The sequence below is a fragment of the Pleuronectes platessa genome, chromosome 13, assembly GCF_947347685.1.
Source record: "Pleuronectes platessa chromosome 13, fPlePla1.1, whole genome shotgun sequence".
Lineage (NCBI taxonomy): Eukaryota > Metazoa > Chordata > Actinopteri > Pleuronectiformes > Pleuronectidae > Pleuronectes > Pleuronectes platessa.
The window spans coordinates 17,171,075-17,196,746 of NC_070638.1; the positions used below are offsets into that span (position 1 = coordinate 17,171,075).

At 40.9% G+C, this 25,672-nt stretch overlaps 3 protein-coding genes across 4 annotated transcripts; 2 read left to right on the forward strand and 1 right to left on the reverse strand.

Annotated features, from left to right (window-relative positions):
- Positions 1–687: 687 nt before the first annotated feature.
- Positions 688–5,849, forward strand: tada1 (transcriptional adaptor 1). Its single transcript, XM_053437235.1, has 8 exons — positions 688–804; positions 1,269–1,360; positions 1,473–1,538; positions 1,970–2,064; positions 2,233–2,445; positions 3,459–3,610; positions 3,860–4,016; positions 4,869–5,849. Exons 1-8 carry the CDS (start codon positions 701–703, stop codon positions 5,019–5,021), a joined length of 1,032 nt encoding a protein of 343 aa, XP_053293210.1. The 5' UTR covers positions 688–700; the 3' UTR covers positions 5,022–5,849.
- Positions 5,850–6,241: 392 nt separating this feature from the next.
- On the reverse strand, positions 6,242–8,415 carry LOC128454069 (transcription factor Jun). The gene has a single exon (XM_053437233.1). It carries the CDS (start codon positions 8,217–8,219, stop codon positions 7,056–7,058), a length of 1,164 nt encoding a protein of 387 aa, XP_053293208.1. The 5' UTR covers positions 8,220–8,415; the 3' UTR covers positions 6,242–7,055.
- Positions 8,416–13,922: 5,507 nt separating this feature from the next.
- Positions 13,923–25,562, forward strand: fggy (FGGY carbohydrate kinase domain containing). Of its 2 annotated transcripts, XM_053437231.1 has the most exons (16): positions 13,923–14,154; positions 15,505–15,698; positions 16,835–16,946; positions 17,423–17,574; positions 17,792–17,880; positions 18,173–18,288; positions 18,424–18,552; positions 19,347–19,450; positions 20,359–20,466; positions 21,083–21,144; positions 21,462–21,624; positions 22,588–22,662; positions 22,779–22,899; positions 23,088–23,182; positions 24,533–24,594; positions 25,242–25,562. In XM_053437231.1, exons 2-16 carry the CDS (start codon positions 15,516–15,518, stop codon positions 25,321–25,323), a joined length of 1,653 nt encoding a protein of 550 aa, XP_053293206.1. In that variant the 5' UTR covers positions 13,923–14,154; positions 15,505–15,515; the 3' UTR covers positions 25,324–25,562. The 2 variants fall into 2 exon arrangements, with proteins under 2 accessions (XP_053293206.1, XP_053293207.1); XM_053437232.1 differs by lacking the exons at positions 13,923–14,154; positions 15,505–15,698; positions 16,835–16,946 and having other exon boundaries at positions 17,531–17,581.
- The last annotated feature ends 110 nt before the right edge of the window (positions 25,563–25,672 follow it).

Sequence of the window (25,672 nt, forward strand, 5' to 3'; positions counted from 1 at the left end):
GTGGACATCTTCTCTCTTTAACAGCCTTCATAAACGGTTTATTCTCAAAAACACGATGTGCTGCAATTATATATATATTAAAGCATATATATATATATATGCTTTAATTTACACTGAGGTATTTTATCAATAGATAGTTCTGAATGCAATACAATGTGAGAAACAGGCTATGTGAAAGAGAACACTGTAACATTATATTAATAGATAGTGATAAAAATGTGATATGGCCCCAACAGTATATATAGAAACAAAGCATAGATATTAAAAACAAGGATAATGGGATAAGAAAGTAGATATTATGTGATAAGATTAGCCTTTAATAGTCCCTAAAATAGACATTAGTAAGAAATAATAATAAGTAACATGCAATACTTAAGTGTAATGATAATAGTAGTTAAGTGTAAAGAAATATATAAATATGGCTCGAATAATAACCCATATAAAGTGTAAAAACAAGACAAACCTGTCCAGTGTGAGAGTACAGTGACTGGATTGTACTTGAACCGTTGCGTTGCACAGACATAATTTAGATAATACTATAGATGAATATATACTTGAAATAATGTTTTCCAAACAAGGAGTTCATATTAACAGCTGTTTGCTTCATCGGGAAATAATATTTTACCATTATATCTACACAATTACAGTGCTATAAAGTTTTCGGATACAAAAAACCGGTGGGACGCAGTGTCGCTGGGTGATGACGTCAGTGCAGGAGCGAATGAACGCCATGGCGGCTCATGCTAGCGAGCTGGAGATCGCAAAGAAGAATTTAACCGATGCGATCGGCGATAACGTCAAACAGTGAGTGAAATGATGTCTGCGTGATTTTCTTTCTCTCACGCTGAATTGTGAACGTGTCTGTGGGTTTGCTGCGAAAACGAAAAGTAATTCCGACAGTAGCCTGCTCGCTAGCACTGGTAGCATCCATGAGTTCAGTGTTTACTATTTGTTTTCAGGGTGAAATGATACAAAGAAACGTAGATTTGCGAGTTGGACATTGTAGTTGTCACTTCAATGATGATGCAGGTTGGTAAGAAAAGTCTGGAGAGGTGTATCCATTTACCTTCAATTAGCATGAGGTGAAACAAGAGCAACAAATAAAGGATGGACAAATGATAACGGTGCTGCTAGTTAACTGTACACAGATGAATCCAACAAGATATACAGATATATGATGGCTACCTTGTGTTTAGCCTAGAGTTGTTTGTGAAAAAAATATTATATATGAATCTTATTTATGTTTTATATTCGTTGCATCTTTACAGTTACTGGGCAAATCTGAAACTGTGGTTCAAACAGAAGATCAGTAAGGAGGAGTTTGACGTTGAGGCCCGTCGTCTGTTGGCCCAGGAGAATGGTTAGTACACAGGAAGTAATGCATAAATATTGTTTCTCTTGGAATAGAAATTGTGTCATGTATAAACATGTTGCTTATTTTGTCATTTCCCCTTCTTCTTCTTCCTCTGCAGTTCACATTCACAATGATTTTCTCCTGGCCATTCTCACACGCTGCCAGATCATCGTCTCCACGCCAGGTAGGAACGTTTTTTGACAGTTTAGTGTTTCTAAAACTGCGTGTGAGCGTGTGTTTGTTTTTAAAATGTACTGTATTCTATCTCACTACCTTCATATACTGTAACTTTACTGTCTGCTGTTATGAGGAGTATCATTTCGTCCCCATTTTGATAAACACAACTAAACGAGGACAAAGTAAGAAATGTCCTGTGGTTAAGGAATTTATATTTTGTCTTTCAGTGCCATCCAACATGTGTAAACCTAAAGTTTACTGAAATCAATAAATATTGGGAAAAAACTGTCGCCATGATTCACTGCTTCAGAGCAGGAGTAAACAATATATATTGGAATCTATATATATATCTTATTAACGGGAAACAAAGTTGTAACTGGTGCATCTTCATTGAAGTGTCTTAAAGCATAAGCTGTTGTGTTTTATTTTGTCCTCTAGAGGGCACTGGAGCATCACAGTGGCAAGGTGGCTCAGCCTCAAAACCTGGCAAACCAAAAGGGAAGAAGAAATGTTCCACAAGACAGAAATTTGATGTAAGTGCTTTCAAATCTGTGATCTCAAAACGGCTTGTTTCCAAAATTATGTTTGATGTCACGATTGCATTGTTTTTTTTAAATGTTAATGATATTCAATAAATTTTGAAATGTCTGAACAATTGACTTTATCATTTGAATGCGTGTATCTCCTGTGTGCGTCTTCAGCATCGGTTCCAGCCTCAGAACCCTCTGAGCGCCGCCCAGCCCTTCAGCCCACGAGAGGCGGGAGGTGAGGAGGAGGAGCTGCGTCTCAGCGCCCACACGCTGCTGCTGCCCACGCGGGGCCAGCTCGAGGCCCGTATGATGGTGACAGCTTTTGAGCTGGGCCTGGACAACATCACAGATGACTCTGTCAGCACTATGATCCATGCTGTGGAGGTTTGTAGAAACGGTTCACCAAGAGATTTAGCGTGATTGTGGATAAATGGTTGTTGGTGTAAGTGGTGTTATAAATACACACGTCTGGCTTTTATAGTAGAAATATAAAGGAAAAAAGGAAGTGGTTTGATCAACTATACGATTTATTTATCATAAAACATAATTAAAAAAGAAAATAATGAGAGCAGGTCAGAGTGGAGGAGTACACAGAAACTCTAGCTTGGTACAAACCAGCTGCAGCTTCTGCTCTAACGCAGCAGCGCTGATCTCTGAGCAGCTGAGACCAGAGAAACTCTGTTTCACGGTTCTCCTACAAAGTCGCTGACTGGCTGCTTTAATTGAACGAGCTCTGATGTCACTGCGTGTGTCGCTCTGAGCGTGGGCGGATATGTTAATCATACCGCGTTAACGTGTTAATTTTGACAACCCAAGTAAATATATAAACTCCATAAAGTTGTGAGGGTAAAAAGCCGGTGTATGTCCCTCGCAGGACTGTAAATAACAATGAATGACAGGATTGGCTGGTGTACCTGCCTGTCACTAAGCAAACTGTCTGCCTGTGGTCTCACTGCAGACAGTTTGCTGACGCAGATGAAAGTCAGAAGTTAGCGAGCGAGTAGGGATGTCGGGATTAAACGATTTTACAATTACCGCGGTTTCATAACATCACGGTTTCATAAAGGTTTGTTTGTGTGCGCGAGCCACTTAACTGCAACGTTAGTTGAGAAGAGGGAACTGATGTAACAGCCTTATTTCAACAAACGCTGGACATGAAGCTCTATCGGAGGAGAAATCCTTGTTTACTTTCAGTTTCTGACCAGCTGACACACACTTACCCGTAGGTTAAACACAAAGTCACACAGTGTTGGTCTTGGTTTGGTAAAGATGAATTTTGAGAATGACCTTTTCGTTGTCATCCAATATATATATATATATATATATGTGTATGGATGTTGTGCACCACTTCTTATGTGATTCGCTAAAGCTCTACTTTCCGCTCTGATTTATTCCAGCATCACCTGAAAGACGTCCTGACAGCTGTAATCACCCGGAGGAAGGCGTATCGGCTACGGGATGGTCATTTCCCTTACGCCTTTGGCAGTGATGTCACGCCGCAGCCTTATCTGAAAAACAGCCTCGCTGCTTACCACAGTGTCACTGAATGGTAAGAACTGTCTCGGCTCTTACAAGAATATAAGCATTGTGCATGTTTAATTATAAGAAAAAGACTTAGTGCTGACATAAAAAGCCTTGCTGCTCTGAAGGATAAATACTTTGTAAATGTTATTTGGCATGGTTTCCATCCAGTAATCTGCAGCGGTATTAATTGTTTTTGTAGATGTCATTAAAGAGTTATAGCAATAAGGATCACATTCTCAGTTCACAGGGATTTTTAATTGTTTCTTTCATGCAGTCCTCCTCCAAGTGCTTCTCTCCCTGCTGGTCCACCACCTCAAGTGTCACCTGATGAGGCTGAACAACAAGCTGTCCACTTGTTGGCTTGTTCTGCCGACATTCTTCCGATGCCTCTCTCTCCAATCAGCTTGTTCGATCTCCTGGAGGCGTTGCAGGTAAAAGAGAAATGTTCTCATGGATGTTGCCAGTTGAAGCATTTTCAGCAGTACCTTGTATGATTGGAAGAATTAAATGGAATGCAATGATATTCCGAAGTTTTAATGAAATATATGCAGTCGCCAGATTTAGGTCATGAATCAACCGTAAACCAGGTTAAACGTGATTACATTTCCTTATACCCGTCTTCTATCAAAAACCCTGATGTTGTTGATTTAAGAGTTGGGGAAACAGAGCTGTTTAGTCGGCTTCTCATTCTTCAGGAATTTCTGCTTTTTTTATTCTTTAGTTACACAAAATGTATTATTTGTGGGTTCTGGGTTCAATTGTAGAAAATTGAAACAAGCAATTTTCAAGACTTTTTTTACCATTAAAAATAAATGGAGAACATTATCATCGATTTCAACCCTAATCTTTAAAAAAGATCTAAATCAAGAGACCTGATCCTAATAACACAAGCTTCATATATAGAAGTTGTGACATATTACCTCTTGATTTGTATATATAGAGTGTAAGCAGAAGTGCGTAGCAGTAAGTGAGCCTCAGTAACCATGTTTATAAGTGATGAACTTGAACATAATACGTGGTCACATAGAAAATAATTGTTTTTACAATTTTAAATATACACAACTGAGTGACAGGGATTCCGAGAATTGTATACTATATTTCAACAAGGTTAAAATCTGTATTTTTTTTTTTATTAGACATTTCAACATGTTTGTTTGTGTCTGAATTGTTCTGTAATTGCTGCTTGTCACTAAATTTTTCACATTATATATTTCTGCTCTGTCACCATTAACCATCAGACATTTCTATGGTCTAATATCCTCTGTACCATTGGTCTTGTGTAGGTTCACCATGGCGTGATGCCCTCCCACACCATGTATGCCCTCAACATGGAGCGCATCCTGTCGCGGCTCTGGCATCCGAGCCACGAGGAACTAGAACAAGACCACGTCCACCGGCAGCGGCTCGCTGGGAAAGAGGGCATGCACGTCAGCTGAGGAGTCCTGACGCAGGACTGTGCATAAACTGTGGATATCATCAGGAACCAAATGCGATTTCCACCTCAATCACAAATGGACCAGCTACAGTGTGTTCAGAAAAAAACATAGAAGACCTGACATTTTTCGTATATGTTGCACAGGAAAAGGATGAGTGCAGCAGGATGAAAGAAGATATTTGGATAGTGGACACAGAGTGGGCCGTCAGCACCTGCTAACAGCCAATCCCTGACAAATTAGCACTGTAGCTGCTTTATTCTTGTGTGTCCAGTCAGACAAGTTGGGGGTCGACCAGCCATAACTTTAAATTCTGTCATACAGTGAGATTCTAAATGTGAGGATGTTATATTTGCGTTTGATTTAAATGCAGCTATAAGAGCGCTGATTAGACCTCATGTTAGGCTGAAGTTGGGGTCAACGCTATGGTGATCTTTATGTCTAATTTAATGGGCCAATCAGAATGATAGAGATGTGTACAGCCTCCTTTAAAGATGTCAGTCAAGCAGTTTGTATTACATCCTAAGAGGAGGTCTAGTCGAGGAGTAGCTGAAAACATCTCTTTCATTTTACTGTGGGTGAGTTGGGTCTTTATCATCCACATGGGTAAAGCTAACTCCTTCATAAACCTGCAGTGACGAATTTCCTGCGACTCTCCGAAGTGTCCCTCGGTGTCGGTGGTCCACATTGTTTGTGTGTGTTCGCCGCGTTTGTTTAGTACAGGGTTCAAATTTGTATAAATTTGTATCTTTTTCTACACAAATGTTGTTTGTATTTGGTTAATTTTACAGACAGCACTTTATGTAAATAAAACATGAATCTTGTTTTTTACGATGTATTATTTTCATCCTAATATGTTTTTTTTCTTTTTCCAAATACACTTCGATAGTGTGTAAACAAATCTGATTTTTTTCCTGTATTGGTTTCTTCTACTGGGAGACACCAGCTGCGGTGGTAGGATGGTGACTCACACACACACACAGGGCTAGGCTCAGGACCTCTTGCCATATTTGGCCGCTTGCAGCCAACTTCCGACACCTCGCTGGCCAATAGGAGGCAGCGCAGCTTCAGCCATTACGCGCACGTCGCACTCTACTCTGGTGACTCAACATCCCGTCCGCCCAGTTCCTTCAATAACAAACACTTCACATGAAGACTCCGTTCAATTATTTCATGTTCTACACCTCGTTTCCATCCTCTGATTGTCCACCACACACAAGCACTTACGCGTGTCCAACATTTTATTTCGTCATATTTACAGTCGAAGTGCTCGAAAATACAGCGTAGAAATATTATTACAAAGTGTTAATTCAGGTCTAACATTAGTTACACGTATATCACAAAGCTGTTTGAACACAGGGGGGTTAAGAAAGTAAGGCAGTATTTGTCAGTAAACGCTACAAACACACCTACAAGAGTCCGTGCGTAAAGGTGTGAAACGGTTTTTAAGTGTTAAATCTGTACATATCGGCTGCTCGCTGGTGGGATACTCAGTGCTAGACTCAAGTCTGTATCCTTATACATATACTGGACATACTGGGAGATCTGCCGGGACAATGCCTGGCTCACATTGTGTTTCTCTATCCATCTGCCATCTGATCCCACACAAGCTCTGACTGACAGTCCAGCCGGGATGGAAGTCTGTGTGGGCCACAGTCAATTTGACATTTAGCTGTTTGGACACCTGCCATGTTTCCTTGTACAAATTACAAATTCCATTTTTTCCTCGTTTTGGATGGATTTTTTCTTTTTCTTTTTTAAGAAACCAATAAAACACAGAAACATGTAACAAAATGACATGGTGTGATATATGAAACGTTCCCTCTGAGCTGTGATTCGTGCATTAGGTCTGCTGGCTTCTGTCCTGTTCAATTCAATACACTGACCAATTATAAGTCTCTTGTCAGTCACCATCAACAGCCTGAGTAGTGATTAGAGGAAACATGGCTGAGGCTCCTCTGTGAGGCTGGAAAGGCCCGTTTAAGCTGCATTTGGTCCCCAAAAAGTGCCACTCGGTTGTTTTTCCCCTAGAGCAGTCTAGAACGCCTGGAGCTGCTGCGTCAAGATGAGCTGGCAGCCGCTGTTAACGTGGTCCATGACCTTTTGTTTGAGCAGGGCCAGCTCGTCCCGCAGGACGTTGGCGGAGGAAACCAGCTCCGTGTTTTGATTCTTCAGGTTTTTCACCCTGTCCTCCAGCCGGGACACCCTCTCCAGCTTCCTTTTCCGGCACTTGGAGGCGGCCACCCTGTTCCGCATGCGCTTCCTCTCGGCTTTGATGCGCTCCTGGTTCTCCATGTCGATGGGGGAGAGCGGCGGCGTGTCCCCGGACATCTCGGGCACGATCTGCGGCTCCTCCTTGAGGGCGTGCGGCCGCGTGTGGCGCTGGTGCTGGTGCGCCGCCGCCGCCAGCTGCTGGTCCATGTGGTTGTGGGCGGGTTGCGGGTAAGCCGCGGGTGGGTGCCTCTCGCTGGCAGGTGCAGACGCGGTGCTCGCATCCCGGCCGAAGCTGCCCAGGTTGGTGTACTCCGGCGGCTCGCTGCGCACCGTGCAGCTGTAGGGGACCCCGCCGCTCTCGGGCTCAGCAGCCCCGGATGCCGCGCTGCTGGCGGCGCCGGTCAGCGCGTCGGGCAGGACCACCGGGATCTGCTGCTGGTAGTGGAGCTCAGCCAGGGCTCTGACGAAGCCCTCGGCGAAACCCTCCTGCTCGTCGGTGATGTTTTTGGGACACACGAACTGGGTCGGGGTGGGCGTCGTGAGCCCGTTGCAGGACTGGATGATCAGCCGCTCGAGCTCAGGCGAGGCCAGCTTCAGGAGCCCGACGTCGGGGGAGGTCAGGATGTCCAGGGCCCTGGCGCTGAGCTGGGGCTTGAAGCTTTTCGGGTCGTTGAGGTTCAGAGTCATGGTCTGTCTGAGGGTTTTGGGGTTGAAGCCGTACACCGTTGTGCCTTCATGCTGGGGGTTAGACGCGCTCACGGCTTCGTCGTAGAAGGTAGCTTCCATTTTCCTGGACATAAAGTTTGAATCACCTTGAGGGAAGACTCGTTTTCTCCGTTGATCGCACTCGAATCCACTGTTTACATGTGTCCCGGGACTCCGGATCCCCCTTCTGTCCTGTGATAGAGTCCGCCTATTGTTGAAGTTCAACTCACTTGACAACTTGGTGTCCTGAGAAAACTTTTCTCCTGTGACACGACCGATCATCGATACCAAAAAAATCCTTCCTCTTCCGCAGAGCGTCAAAGTTCTCCCACGTCTACTTTCCCGGTTCGATTGATTCTCCGCCACTCGGTATGGAAACTACACGCTGAATAGGGATTATACTTTCTATCACTTCCAACGTGGAGACGAACTTTATCCACCTCTAAGCTGCAGCGCCACTGAAAATAACAATGATGTCATTTCTACGGCCTCCGATTGGCTTGAGATGATGTGCTGGGCGGGGCGGGTCTAATGACATGCAGGTTGCTCTGACAACAAGCCATGTCCACGCCCCCCGCGGTGCTTTGTGGGATTAGGTAATGCAGAGAGTGGAGCAATGTACTCTGGGATTACGTAGTGTTTTTGAATATTTAGTTACCCGCTCATTTATTAGTTACCCATCTTAAAAGGAGGGCTGCTGCTCGGTGGGGCTCAGCCTTGGTTAACACATAAGAGCCAATTCAACAATAATATTAAGAGATTTTTTTTTTTTTCAATATTTTCATGAAATATATTGAATCTTTTTGTAAAGTTTGACGAATTAAAAGAAAATACATTGGTATTTCAATGTCAATAGCAGTGATATAAAAAGATTAGAAATCAATGGGGTTACATGAAATGTAGAGAGGTGTAAATAAACCTGCACCCAAAACCTCTAGTGGTAAAGAACAGATCTTCAGCATTTTTATTTCTATATGCACATGCTTGAGTGTTTGCTGTAAAATCAAGTATTGACATTTAAATTCAAGTCATACAAAAAACAACAAACATGTATTAGCTGTAGCTTTATGTCAAACTGATACTGCAAACTGTATATCAAGGAGTTTGGTATGGTTGGCACAAGCATTGCATTATAAACCACATTTATCTATTCAATAACAAATATTTTTTTAATAAAATGTTCAAATATCATACATTTAAAGATCATTCAGAAGAGAAATGCTATACAAAATAATTACTTGTTTTCCTCCACCAAGGAGGTTATGTTTTCCCTCCTGTCGGTTTGTTTGTTTATATTTTCTGATGATATTATGCAAGAAAAAGTGGATTTCCACAAAACTTGGTGAAAGGACGAGACATGGGCCAAGAAAAAAAGACTTTGGCACAAATCTGTACAAAGAGGCAGATCCAGTATATTTCTCTTTCTCTCTCTCTCCTTAACATTGTGAAATAAGAATAATGCATTAATCTCAATGAAAGAAATCAGCCACATTTAGGAAACTGATAATTATGGAATTTTCTGTGGATCCAAATCAAGAGTTTTTCAATGTGATATAATAGGAGGTATAAGCTTATTTCAGCCCTACATTACTTCATATGTCATTTAGCCGACATTTTTATCCGAAGGGACTTCCAATAAGTGCATTCAACATCTATGAGAGGCCATTCATGGTTCAGCATCTTGCCCGAGGACACTTCTGTACAGTAATACATGTCGGTGCTGATCTCGACAAAGGGGTGGAACCAGGAATTTTGGAATCCCTTTCTTTTATAATGTGACATAAAGAGCTGGGTAAAGGTACAGTGTGTGCCCTATGCTAGTGCCATTCTAGCTAGAAGTTAAATCAACCAATCACCTCACAGTAGAGTCCTGAATATCATCTTGTTTTCCAGCTCATATGTGTGTTCAGAAATAGATACACAGATAGATACATTAAAACACTGGGAGATTGGCACTTTACATATTTCATGAAAACAACACAAGTGAGCCACGCCAGGTGAGGAAATATATACATTGCTGAAAAAAGTATATTCGGACATTTACTGTCAATTATTACCCACAAGTTAATTATTAGTCACTCCAAAGTAAGGCCTTCTCCAATTGATATCCAACAGACCAGAGCAAAATTCAATACATGAGGTGATTGATTGCATCATCTCAATGCAGTGACATGAAGTCATCAGTGTTTTACATATTTGTAGTAACAGGGCGTTCGCAGCATGTAGACAATTTAAAGGGAAGAGGAAGAAGCTTAGAGGAATAGGAATAGGGGAAATTGAGTGGTTAGGACTAAAACAAGAGCTCCTTTGTTGAAGAGAACAGCACATTTTTAAAATGCAGGCCTGCAAGTGTTTTATTGATTTAGTTACTTTGAAATGAGGATGTGTCTCACTGGAATCATAATCTGATTGGACAGGTCCAGAGAACTGGTTTGCAGAGGATATGAAGATGTCAGATAACAAAGATAAAGATGAGAGAATACGGAAATACAACAAGCAGGTTATATACTGGTTAATGTGCAGCATCTATAGTAACTGTAAACTGGTATTACATACCAATAACTGATGTTGAAATATTGTGGGGCTGGACATTAGACCAAATCTAATCCTATATAAATATGCATGCCATTGATTTCTTGCTGATCAAAATCACAATGTAAATTCAATTTAATTATTCAAAGTCAATCAAATCTATTTAAGATTAGGCGAGTTTTTCCCCAGCTACAATCTATATTTTTTTTTTGTAATTTGTAATGTTTGACTAAGATGCATCTATCTGTACACACTTTTTCATATAAGATATTACGTGACATTTCATTTGGCTGAAGCTTTCAAAATAAGTGCATTCAACCATTAGGGTACAACCCAGAACAACAAGAATCAAGTAAGTTGCTTCAAAAAAGTCCAAACTACAACCTGTAGCCGGAAGAGATTTGTCTTTCGTCAAATGCACCAATCAGTTTTTTCACTGTTTTTATATCATCCCACTCTGTTCTATATCTATAGACAAAAAGTGTACCCTTTTCAATGGATTACCTTCGCCAGGGAGGTTATGTTTACATTGCCCTTTGTTTGTGTGCAAGATTACTAAAAAAGTCCTGAACAGATTTCCTTGAAATTGTGTGGAGGGCTTGAGTATAACCCAAAAAAGAACCTATTACATTTTGAATGAATTCAGATAATCTGGCGGATCCAGAACCTTTTTTTGCACTTTCTTTAACATGGCGAGATAGGGCGTTGGCCTTGGTGGAGGTCTCCAAGCACCAATACACATTTTATTTCGTAAACTGAGAGTGTTTGGCTTGAAAAATATATTTCTGGATGAATGAAGTTCCCTTTTATCTAAATCAATAACATGTCAATGTGTGATTTAACATCATTAGGAGTGTAAGGAGAGTTAAAGCATTAAAAAGAAGTTTAGTTAATAAGGCAAATGTATCATAATTAAAAATGTAGCTCTAACTTGCAAATTCAAAATCTTGAGTTTTTCCTAATTTAAATATGATTAGTGCTTGTGCATTTTAACTGTCATAACACTACTCAATACATACAAGATGTTAATAATATTCCTCAAACACAGGTTTAACGGGTGAATTTGGAGCTGGACTAATGATTGACGCAGCTGCAGTTCCGCCGCTGTGGCCTCCTCGCCTCCATTGCATTATTCAACATGTTCTCCTCAAGCCAACTATAAATAAGTTAACAGCCTCAGACCAGACAGCCTGAGAGAATCAGAGCTGTTGAGGTCAACGCTCTCCAGACGACATGTCGTCCTCACAGTGACACCACGCAGCCACGCTGCACGCATTCTGAACAATGTGTCAGCCAGTGGAGGAAAGACAGCAGAGAAACACTTAAAAAAACGTTTGTGTCTAATACCACAACAACAATGAAGGTCCTCCTCCTCCTTCTTTCTGTCTACCTTACTTGCTTCCTTACTTCCTAACCAACTTCCGTCCTTCCGTCCTTACATATATTCCTTCCTGATTTACATACTTACTTCACTTACTTTCTTCCATTTTTCACTTACCTCCTTCCTTACTTCACTTACTTCTTCTTTTACTTACTTGTCTTAGTCTTTACTTACCTCCTAAATTTCCTTCCTTTCTAATCTCCTTCCTTTCTTCCAAACATACATACATACATTTACCCTCCCCTTGTCTCTCCCTCTCTCTCTCTCTGTACACCTGTGTTAAACCCATAGGGTAAACCCCCACGATATTTTCCCATCAAACCACTGCTGTGCTCCGGCCGTGCTTCCTGTTTCCCTGTCAGTGTTTCCTCTCTGCTGGCCTGACGGGGTCGCCTTCAGATAACAGCTCTTCCCTCCTCCCTGCCCAGGCCAGCTGTTTCCACCGCATACCGTTTTCTAATCAGGAGCTGCTCCTGCCAGCCTCCCAACAGGCCTGCTTTTGTTGTGCAGAGGTGGGACAGGCCATCCTCCATGGAAACACTCCCCCTCTGCATGTGGGCAAAACACAGAGAGCGAGCCTATATGTGCACGTGTTGATGTATAAGCAGAGCAAAGTTTTGATTACCTTCAGGACACACACACACACACACACACACACACATACACATACACACACCGAGAGGCAGCCGAGATTTCAAACGCTGCCTGTGCGGTGTTTGGTGAAGACCATCTGTTTCTTCCTGTCCTGCTGCTCAGTTGTTTCCCAGTACTCCATCTCTGCTGATCATTCCTGCTCCAAACAATCTGATCACAGCCAGCGCTGCTTCCTTTGGACAGCTGTTTATCTCTTCCAAGAAAAAGACACGCACACACACACACACAATGGAGGAAAGGGACGTGGCGGGATGCAGCCTAGAAAGTTTGACATGTCATTTCTACATCAGAACCGGTGCTATTATTGTCTCTTATTTATTTTGCAACCAAGGCCACTTTGCAGCCTTATCACTACACCAATGTAACAGATTATCTATTGCAGTAAATGATCCTCTCAAATTACCTAGCTCACATGTAAATCATCAATAATTCATATACAAACATTGACTTTAGTTTTCCATATTTTTCATAGCAAATACTGGGACATGAAGGTTTAATCACAAGTATAACAAACATAAGTGATGGCTGCATACTGTTTGACGAAATCAAAAGTTCTTAAAACTTGATTTGAAACCGGGCTACTATATAAGGCACAACCGTGAGATGAGGCAACAATGCAAGACCATTCTCAGAATTGCATGTACAGTAAAAAGTTGCAACGAATAAAATCATGTGCACCTATAAGTCGTATAGGCCCCAGGATGGTTGCCCATTTCACCCATAATAACTCATCTAATAACTCTAACATTACCGAACGTATAGACTTTAGGAACAAATGCAGTTTATGATTAGGGCTGGACGATAGAGCAAAAAGGTTTAATCTCAGTCGATGATAATAATCAACACAGCAAATGTCACAGTATTAATTATTTTCAGTTTAAAATCAGATTTTTTCTTCTGAATTAAGTTAGTGGTTCTAAACTCTGATGTGTTATACCTTCTCACTGTGTTTGAATAATGCAAAATCATAATTTCAATATGCACAATCTCATATTGCATTATAATAAATATTATCATATATACTGAACCTTTGTTTTTTTGCTATTTATGAGCTAGCAGACTTTAGTCGACAAAATAAGTGTTTCTAATGTGGGAGCAAGTTTATTCTGACCTACTCCTGGGCCCACAGAGTATTTCCATCAACCCTCATTCGACTTGAACATAGGATAATGTACCGTGTTACTACCAGCAGCATCAGGATCTGTTGTGTTGCAGTGATTTTTATGTGGAAAATAAGTCCTCTAACAACTTGGACTTTACAAACATAGAATACGATCAGTTCATGGTGCCCTCTTGATTCGCTTTTATCCAGGGATCCATGGTTTTATAATGTATGTGCAGTCTATGGTTTTATCCGGCTCAACAAGAAAAGCGACTTCTACCTGTTTTGGCTCCTTACGCGTTCCGTAGCCAGCACTGTCCTCAGCTCAAAGTACAATGACCCGAAAACTGTTCCACACACGCACACGCAAACACACGGTGTATAGCTTGTGAGAATCTGTGAGTAACATTACAATCTGTAGGGAAGAAGAGTTCAGCTACTTTCACACGAACACACCACGTTTGATTGCTTTTAACGGTGACGCGTTCACGACGCTCCGGAGTTTTCGAGGAATCTGAAACAGAGACTGTTGGATACAAACGCTGCTGGTTAGTCTGAATCCCCCCACCCACCCACTGTTGTTTTCCAATGGATTTATAATGTACAAGTGCAAGTGTTTATCTCCGTGTCGGAGACAGAAGGTCAGAGTGGCTGCAGTATCAGTCCTCCTGCGCATTCTCATGGATCATGGATTAGTCTCATGACAAGAATATGAGGTGGGAGAGTGCGGTGTCTTTCTACAAACCACTCCTCTCTCCCTCCAGACTGAGACAACAAGAACAGATCATATCACCGATCTGATCTTAACTAGCATTTACATCAATAATATATGTAATCAATAGCGTGACGGATCGCGACTGTACTCCAAAACACGAGGTGTAAATCTCTCCAGCTCCTAAATAAGCTTTGCTGAATAAAGCAACCCTCCCTTGCACTTCAAAACAGATACGTGATGATCGAATGATGTAAATGTTTTAAATTCTGGTCTGATGTTACTTAACAGTGTGTATTTCTGGCATGTACCATTACAATAGGGAGTGCAAAGTTAGGGGCAGCTCCTAAATCAAGTGAAAAGCTGAAGCACATACTTCTGCCAATGCCCAGCCGCCCCCTCATGAAACCACAGTTAAATTCCTCAGGTTGGGATTTTTAATTGGATCTTCATCAAGATCTGTGAATTATTCTCAGAGAAATCAACAAAAATGCTGGAAAATGCCCTAAATCATTATGTTGCAGTAAGTGAAAAGAAAAAAGTCCTGGATCCATCCCTCACCAAAATTGAATGGGTTCCTCTTTGACCCAAAGCACATCCTTCCACTAAGTTTCATGGTCCGTCCAGTAGTTTTCGCATAATCTTGCCCAAAGACTGACTGATAAACAAACAAACAAACAAATGCAGACGAAAACATAACCTGCGGTGGTAATTTAGAGTTTCCGACACTCTAGTCTGAGATTGTAAATATCAATTCACAGCTGGTCATGTTTAGGCAAATTCACCTGCATCCACATTGCGACATTATGAATGAAGTGGTTTAATGTCTGTTTGGGCCATGTTGTCAATTTGACCATTTTAATTTCAGACATTTAATTAGGACATAATTGCTAAATTATAACTCGGCAGCCGTCCACCTCTCACATCCAGAGAGGACACAGTGGTCAGAGGTTAAACTGTCTCTGCAATTTTTTCATGGCTTAATATTGAAGAACTCTATATTTTGGCGCAGGTTAACCGTGATGAGTCCTGAGAAAGTGCCACATGCTCACGCAGTGGTGTTTGGAATTATTTGGGTCCAGGTCACACATTGAGGGAGGACCACCTCCATCACCTTTCCAGAAAGTTGAAACCTGGTTTATAATCAACCTCTGCATCTCCCCTGCTCCTCCTCCTCTACATTCAGCTCGTCTCCCCATGGCGGAGTGCTATTACGTCGGAGTGGACGTAGGCACTGCCAGTGTGAGGGCTGCACTGGTGACCAGAGATGGCGTCCTGAAGAGTACTGCAAAGGAGCCCATCAGCATCTGGGAGCCCCAGTCTGACCACTATGTCCAGTCCTCCACTGAGATTTGGGAGAAATGCTGTGCAGTTGTCAAGGTGGGGTGACCTCAACGCAGTGTTTGGTTCCTAACCTTAGTTTTAGATACCCTCAATTACCCAAACAGGGAACCCAGCCGTCATGTCCCTGATTTAACAGTTGGTGTTAACTAACACAAGTACATAAAACAGGATGTATTTTTATACAAGTAGTTTGAATCCTATTGCTTCCTGTGCAGGTGGAATATTGCATCAATTAATCCATTACTTTGACCAATTTTTAATATTCATTCTTTTACTTTAAATCCTGATTTAAACTATACCAACAGTTTTTCCATTACTTTGAGCAAACTGTAGCAATTGTTTATCCATGACTGTTATCTAACTCAATAACCATAGACTGTGTATAAAGATGGATGACGAATCTCCACTTACCGAACATGTAAACTCTCGGTCATACATCAATGTTATGTTTGACTACATAAACTAGTCATAGAACTAGTCACTAGAACTACCTAAAAGGACAGACACCATCTTTAAAATTGTATTTATTGTAGATTTTTTAAGTTTGGCCCATGTCCCCTCCACCAACATGGAGGAGGCAGGGCTTAACAGCCAGACCCAAGGGGCAGATCATGTTTGTTTTTTGGAAGCTGTTATATCATCCATCAGATACAGCCTGATACAGTCTATGATATCAACTACTTGTTCTTGACTGTCTCCTAACTATAGCCACTGTTTATTCGATACAATGAGCTGTTTCAGTTGTTTAGTCATTAAGCTGAAGACAACATTTCAGTGTGTTGTCCATTATTTTTAAACTCACTGTTTCCCCTGCTCTCTCAACGGCAACTTGTGGCTCTGAGGTGTCAAAACCATCTCATGTGGTTTTTGGGGGGGGGGGGGGGGGGGGGGGCCTTTACAGTCAGTGAAGTTGCTTACTGGTATTTGTGACATCAGCATGACACCAGTTTGTACTCCTCGTTTCTGCACAAAACACAAATATGTGGATATATTGTTTGCTTGAGCATGAACCTTTTATAGTTTATTTTGGGTTGAAATTGAAAAAAAGAAGAATATTTATTCAATCAGTTTTATTTAAGGGGCTTTTTGCAATCTACACACCATACAACAGAACAGCCAAGGTGTGTTGTGTTGTAAATGCACTAAACTAATATCTGTTCTATATGTTCCAGAGGGTTACCCAGGGTGTGGACAGGAACCAGGTTTGTGGTGTTGGTTTTGATGCCACCTGCTCTCTTGTGGTTTTGGATCAAAGCTTCCAGCCTGTACCAGTCTGTCAGGATGGTGAGTGAGTCACATGACCGGGATACTATGTATCATGAGTGAACACGTTGAGCTTTTAAGGGTGGAAGTAATTATTATGTCTTTGAAATCTGAATACAAAAGCGTTTGCAATCATTTTTTAGCTAGAATGGATTTTTTGCCGCATTTTGAGATGGGATCTTTCAATGGGTTAGCTCTGCTTGGACTTTTTGATTAGTCTAATGCTATGTGATACTTCATTGATCCCTGAAGTTGAACTCCGGGTCAGGGCAGCTATAGATCAGAATCCCTGGAGCTGGTAGGGAGTTGTTGTTTTTTTCCTCAAAGAATCACAGCAGACATGGGTCAGGACCCAGATATGCAGGTTAAATTACTTTGTTCCTCATCTCCCAGTTAAATCTTATGGCTCCATCCAAGATATTCAGTCCATGCCATATTATTGATATTTGCTGTCATTTAAACATACACATTCTTCCTTTCTCTTCTGCTTCATCCAGGTGACAGACAAAGGAATGTGGTGATGTGGATGGACCATCGGGCTGCAGAGCAGGCCGCTCGTATAACCACCGCCGGCCACAGGGCTCTGAGCAGGGTAGGAGGGGTCATGTCACCTGAGATGCAGCCCCCGAAGCTGCTCTGGCTCAAAGAGGTGAGAGGTGAGAGAGGTTTCCAGAGGACACTGATCTCAGATTTTTCTTGTTTGTACTGGGTGGTCAGCATGTGGCGGGTGTTGTTTCAGCCTACCTTCTCCTGGCGAGACAGATTCTTCAAAACACGTTCCCCATAAGTGATTCAGGGCTCAGCTCTGACCAACCAGTGCATGTATGTGTCCGCATTACTCACAAATCAGTGGCTTCTTTTATCAGAATCTCCAAGAAAGCTGCTGGAACAAAGCAGCTCATTTCTTCGACCTGCCAGATTTCCTGTCGTGGAAAGCAACGGGGTCTTTGACCAGGTGAACTTTACTGAATCATCATTACATCATTTCACCTTTTACCAGTCATTTAATGTGCATATATAACAGGAAGGTGTAGAGTGTGTCTAATAGAATATCTCTGTTTGAAAGAAAGAATGGGCTTGTCCTAACTGGGGTTATTCTACGAAATGGGTCTATTATCATGTTTTTGATACAGTGGCCTTCACAAGATCCTGTTCCATGACTCATCGGATAGATGATAGAAAGCGTCCTTATTTCAGAGAACTATCTTTGGAGGCATGTTGAAGTATTATTCTGCAATGTTTCACAGATCTCTGTGCACTGTGGTGTGTAAGTGGATGTACTGCCCTCCAGAGGGATGGGATGACAGCTTTTGGACAAGTATTGGATTGGAGGACCTCCTAGAAAATAACTATTCCAAAATAGGTCAGAGAATCGACTACCAAAAATATTCTTTGTGTATGAAGGAAATGTTGTAATGAAAATGCTCATCTCTCCTAAAACAGAATGTCTTTGCAAGAGTTATTTCATTCTATAAGCTGTGGCCTTTCTGTCGTCCAGGCAGCGTGACCTGTTCTCCAGGGAGCCCGTTGGGAGGAGGCCTCAGCCAGGAGGCAGCAGCGGATTTTGGTCTGAACCCGGGAACTGCAGTCGGCGCTTCTCTCATTGATGCTCATGCTGGAGGCCTAGGTATCACACACTGAAATACAAAAATGTCCGGGATACATTAAATACAATAAATCCGCATTTCTATTTGGATCCACACACATTTTTGTCCCTTAAATATGCTTGATTTGTTTTCATCAAGATCCATGAGTTACTAAAAAAATACTTTTTATCCAGGAATATTTATCCTTTGTTCAGATTTGTGCTAAAACATAATATATTCTTTCTTGGGCCATTGTCCCATCTTTCCACCAAGATGTGTGGACATTCATTAAGTCATTTTTGTGTAATCCTGCTGACAAACAAAACAACCAACAAACAAACAGACAAACATAATCTCCTAGGAGGAGGTAATTTCCGAACAGGTATCTCAAGTAAAAGTCCCTCAGTGCTTCAGTTTACTGTATCTGTGTCCTTGGTTCAGAAACCCCAACCATCTGGTTTTGCTTTGAGAGGTAAACTGCTCATGAACTCTGCCCTCTGACCTCTGGCTTTGACCTCTGCCGATCACACATTGTTGTAACAGCCAGAGGTTAAAACACACTGAACTTTTAGTTGTTGTACATGTCACAGTGATGTACAGCCCCGGCCCTTGCACATAGATCAGCCTTGCACCTTAAACTCAAACCAGCTTGACCAACATTATTCCAGCAGTTAGTGTCAGTGCTGAGCCCCACATGTAGGTGAGAGCGTTGCTTCAAAAGCCTTTCAAGCTTTTGATCTGCAAATCACTGCTAGCACTACCCACAATATTTTTTATCAGGTAATACCCAAAAAGGGCTTTAGACCATCAAATCTAATATTACATCTCATTCCAGGTGTGATAGGTGCAGATGTTAAAGGCTTGAATTTGCCATGTGAGGACCAGTCTATCACCCAACGCATGGCGGTGATCTGCGGGACGTCCAGCTGTCACATGGCGGTGAGTGGGTCGCAGATACACTTCACCTGCTGTGTGACATTTTTTAACAGACTTGAGTTGCAGTGGTCCCTGCTGTGCATTTCAGTTAAAGTCACTCCAGCTTATTGGCTCCTGAAAACATGGGCAAGCTTTGAACTCCATGATAAACTATACTATACTTCATCACTGCATGAGTAACGTAACACCTCCTCAGATTACTCATGCATTTATTAACCAAAAATGAACAAACTCTAAATTCATGTACATACTAATACTAATAGTAATGCTAATACCAATACCAATACCAATACTGATACAAATACAAATGCAAATATTAATGCTATTGCTGAAACTTATACTAGTACTAATATCATTACTAACACAGGTACTAATATTGCTAAGGATAATACTTATATAGTAATAATACTAGTACTCATATTTATCTTCATGTTTTGACAGCCTCATGGCCTCTGACCTACTTTGTGTAATACTTACTCAAATACTAATACTAACACTGATTCAATACTCAAAATAATATTATACTCATAATGATTTTTGTACCAATAAAAGGCTGACACTGATTGAGAATGCTGATACTATCCTGAAACTACTATACTGGTACCCAATCAGTTTGAAGTCGTTTTTCTATAGTAGTTTGATAAATCATCTTTCTCAGTAACACTGATGACAGGGCTGCTCTCATAACCTCTCTCTTACACATGTCATTATATAACGTGACTTAGTAGCTGTGAGCAGTGGAGCTCACAGTTACTAATACTGTCACTAGCTGTTTACATTCACTTTTCAGACATACATAGTCCTTCTGCTGCTTTAAAAAAAGGCTTTCATATCTCTCTAGATGTAAAAACACCCTGATTGACAGACAAAAATGACCCCTCACTTTTATTTTTCACTGTGACGTCTGTCAGATCAGCGAGCAGCCCCGGTTTGTGCCTGGAGTGTGGGGACCCCACCTGTCGGCCATGGTGCCGGACATGTGGCTCAACGAGGGAGGACAGAGTGCTACAGGAAGGCTGGTCAGTCCACGGTCTGGATTAGGGATCGTCCTACTGTACTACACACACCTCAGGCTTCACAGAAAACTGTTTGCAAGCTGAGATGAATTATTATTATACTCGAAACACATCTGGATGTGATCCCACATCTGGCCACATAAACCGTTCAGTCTGAGAGCAGTTTGTCTCTGCCCAGTAATTATATGGCTTTTGTGTACTGTCACTCAAATATGAGTAAATATGCAAACACAACTTTGAAACACTTGTAAAGATGCACATTAATGCGGAACATGTAAGGCAAGTTGTTTTCTGTCTTTTTATGTTCAACCATCATAGTACTTGGTATGAGGGACATTATGCAGTCAGGCTTGTGTCTGTGACTCTGTAGACACATTCTTGGATATAATGCTAATATTGACGTATTTGTATAGAATCACTTTTTAGCCATTGTGAGTGTGAATACTTTGGTTTGACAAAATAAGCTACTATTTATAATCTGCCTAATCGTCATTAACTCTACATGGGTATTTGTAAAATATTCCTAATATTTTGTTGGATGCGATAGCTCCTCAAAATCGGTATGAACTGTGATTCTCTCTCTGTTGGACCATGTTGCTCCCCCCCCCCCCCCCTTCAGATTGACCACATGGTGAAGGGCCACGCTGCCTACGCTCAGCTCCAGGAGCAGGCACAGCAGAGGTCAGTGGATGTGCTGCATGCCACACATACGTGTCAGCACAGGTGTCAACCCTGTTCAGTTTACTCAACTTTACATAGATTAGAAGTTTGACTGTGTATTAAATGGTAGTTAAAAATAAAATAAATATAATTCCCGCATTATTTAATGGTTTGATTTTCTAAAATTAAACAAAGGTTCTCGCTCAGTCACACCTGGCTGTGCTTTTCATCCTATGACAAGCTTTATTGTCTTCTGTGAAAAAGGCCTATCTCATTAGGATTCTTTTCATCATTTTTGATCTTGTTTCATCCGTTTCCTTACTGTGCTTTTTCCTCAGATGTCCCTTCACAGGTGAGAGCATCTACAGCTACCTGAACAGCCACCTGAGTTCAATGGCTACCTCCAGTTCCTCTGTTGACCTGCTGGGATCCAGTCTTCACTTGTGGCCAGACTTCCACGGGAACAGGTCTCCCCTGGCTGATCCCACGTTAAAGGGCATGGTGAGGGGACACAACTCCAGGCTTGAAATTACTTTATGATACTAAATGTCATTTAAAGCATTACATTTATCACTGACCTACAGAGGTGGAATGATCATAAGTAGGATGCTCTTATAAGTTTTAAATATACCTAAAGGGGCTACATGTAAGATTTTGCTTACAGCTTTTTACTAACTTTATCAGTAGTATATGTTCAAACACGGCAGAGGTGATAAAAAGAGAGACAAAATTATATTTAAGAATACATATGTTTGATTATAAGAAAGAAAGAAGAACACCCAAAAAAAAGAAACAATTTAGTAAAAAAAAAAAAAAATACATGTTTAATCATGTTATCAAACTGACCCAAAAGAAAAACAGATATAATAAATAAAAAATAGTAATGCTTGATTATAATATAAAAATAATAATAATATGTAGATCACATAATAAAAAAAGAAAAAGGGGGATAAATAATCACTAAAAACTAATAATTACAAAAACTTATCAGGTTAGACGAAATGTTGCATTAAACTTCATTTACTTACAAAGAGCTGCCTCCAGTGGTCAAAAGCAACACCAACGTTTTATGAGTAGAGATAATGATCGGCTTCTATTTCTGTCACTCCTTTGTCGTTACTGAAGTTAGCATGCTAACCAGCTTCGTCACTTTCATCACCTTCACATCAGTCTGATCTGAAGAAGTAGAGCCGCTCAGGAGGGAGGGAGACGAACTGTCTCTAGTCACCAAATTAATTATGTCCTCCACTATACTTGCAGTACACAGACATGAGTGTTGTACATTTTTTGATGGATATACATGTATATCCAGAAATGTTTAACAATTTCTTTCAGATAAATAATTTCAAAATAGATTCCCTCCATAACAAAATACAGGAACTGTTGACGTAGGGTTTTTAAAACCAAACAGTGATTCTTCTTATTCAGCACTGAAGTCTTTTTGCATGAATCACTGTTTTGCAGGTGGTTGGACTGGGCTTCTCGCAAACCTTGGATGACCTGGCTCTGCTCTATTTAGCCACTATGCAAGCCCTCGCTGTAAGTTTGACTTCTTCCTCTGAGCCTCTCACGCACATCATGGTATACCTACAGAGGGAGGTTGTATTTCTTTACTTGTAACCTAAATAGTCTTGTGTTTCCTTCTTTGGTTTCAGCTCGGTACGCTACATATTCTGGAGGCCATGAAGGAAGCAGGACATGATATCACAACCCTCTTCCTGTGTGGCGGACTGAGCAAAAACTCCCTGTTTGTACAGATTCACGCCAATGCAACAGGTAGAAACTGTCAATAATGGATCACAATAGTATGTTAGATGTCACTTTTTTTAACTAGAACTTCCACTAATATTAGAAAACATTTGCATTTAGATAAAAACTATTAAGTGAACTAACACTGGTTAAGCAGAATCTACAATGAAGGCTCTTTCACTCATTGCACTTTTGTTCAACGTGATCCTCGTCAGGATTGCCTGTGGTGCTACCAGACCAGGTGGAGGCTGTGTTAATAGGAGCAGCCATTTTGGGAGCATGTGCATCACAGGACTTCAGCTCTATACAGGTAGAGCAGCACACACACACACGCACGCACAAATGCACGCACACACACCCACCCACCCACACACATACACACACACAGACACAGCATTTAAAAACCTGAAGATGACAATGGCTGTAGCAGAGAATAAATATAAATAAAACCCAATATATAAAACTTGAATTGAGAAAACACAATTTTACAGAAATTAACATAATTGCACATCTTTTCTGAATTGTTTATTCTGTAAAATAGAGGTTGCCATATTCAGAAACATTAATAATTAATTAATTAATTAATAATGAAAATGCATTAACAATTTGGAGAGAGACAAACAACCATTCACACCTATACGATCAATTTACCGAACATTTCTTTGGACTTTGGGAGAAGAACCCTTGGGAAAACCACTCAGACACCGGGTGAACGTCTCACAGTAAGGCCCCAGCTGAACAGGGATTTGAACCAAGGACCTTTTTGCTGTGACAAGTGGGAACCTCTAAACCACCGCCCACTGTACTCTATTATTGAAAATAACAATATTTGCACATTTCAAATAGGAAAATATTTTGAACCATTATTCTCATCCTATATTTTGTATTAATAATGTCAAATTGATGTATTTCTCACCTGGGTTTGTCCCAAACCAACAACAAAGCTATTCCCACAGATGGGTCAGTGCTGTCATACAACTGTTTCCACAGGTTGGCTGGTACTCTAAACTGAACTTCATGGGTAAAATCATTCTTGTACATCGCAGATTTTTTTTTATTTTGCAGTGTATTTAGTGGTTTTAAATCCAATCTTCCTATTTCTATTCCAATAAAATGGACCTGAGAAACATTGATGACAAAAACCATATGCACACATGCTTTAATAGACTCAATGCCGCCATCTGCTGGGAGTGAAAATTGGATGTATGATGTGCATCGCTCTGCTGACTAAGTTCGGCCACAGAGAAGAGCCAGATTCATGCACCGTGTGTTTAAGATACAAGTGAGGATCAGTGCTCTACTGGGTCAGCTTATCGTTCCTTGCCTTCCCAGTACCGGAGCTCGTAGAATGAAGAGCCTTTAAGCCACATGTACTAAAAATAAGACGTTATTGTTTGGACTAGTCTGCACCTGTCAAACCGTTTTCGGCCATAACTGCAGCAGCCAGTTGTTGCGTCTGATCCTCTGAGCTGCACAGAGTCAACCGGCTGGATTTGGTGGCTTCAGACAACAGAGAGGCCCCAGCGCTGCATTAGTCATAAACTGTAACCGCTGCAGCTGGCTTTTGTTCACACTGTAACTGGGTCAGGGCCGGCCTGCAACTGAATGAGTGTAACATGATTTATTGAGTCACATTTTCCTTTGCGATCTATGATTTTAGGAGGCAATGGAGAGAATGGCCAAAGTGGGGCGAGTTGTTCAGCCCGACGATAAACTCCAGAGGTGAGAGAGAAACAAATCAATGAATATATAACCTCAAAAATTTTTGGTTTAAAATAAGAAGAGTCCCTCCTTTCTAAGATACTCACCTTTCTATGGGAACCATTTTCACATACATTTCTACATGCTCTTTTTCTTTTATGTTTTATTTCTAATCTAATTTCAAAGTTACAAAAATAACCCCTGTAGATATAGAGACTGATTTACAAGTTATTTTCTATTAAATGATTCCACTCCAATTAAGGGTAACACCAAAGATGATTATACAGCCTGCATAAGATAATTTACTTTATAATTTATCTCTAACAACTTTAGATGCACAACAGGTGCTGGAGAGAACTCAGCTAATCAAGTTTTATGTTCACCTTGTCATATAATTCAATTCATGTTGCTCGTTAAAGCTATTAAAGCATTTACCAATTATTCCTTTACCATGCAGACATTAACACGGTCTTTGTTTATGCACAAAATAAATAAATAAACATCACCAGTTGGGACTTATATATCTATTCTATTATCGCATTAGTTTTCTTTGAATTACGGACCTTCTCAGGATGCATGTTTCAAGGCTTAAATTAAAATGACAAATTAAATATTAATTAGTATATGTTATTTAAAAAATTATAATGCATATTATATATTTTTTCCAGCTTCTATCAAAGAAAGAACAAGGTGTTCTTGCGGCTTTTTGCCCACCAGAGGGAGTACCAGGCCCTCATGAACGATGGTTGACGGAGGCACCATGAAGACTGTGACCTAAAACAGAAAATGGATTCACACACTGCAAACAAGAGCAGTTCCGAATAATTGTTTTCAATGAACTGAAGTAAAACAGACCCGATGCTGCAGGATGATAAAGCAAATGTGCGGACATCCACAGATTGAACAGTATGTGTGGGCTCCCCAAAGGCCTCTCTGCCTTAAGGTGACAGTACCATGAAATACTGTCAGATTAAAATATATGAAGAAATTATTGAAATTACAGAACAGTGCTTGTGTCTTTCACCGCCTCCACAATCTAAAGTATTAGATATATAATTTAATGAACTTCAACATCAACACTGACACTGGTTCATTTTTC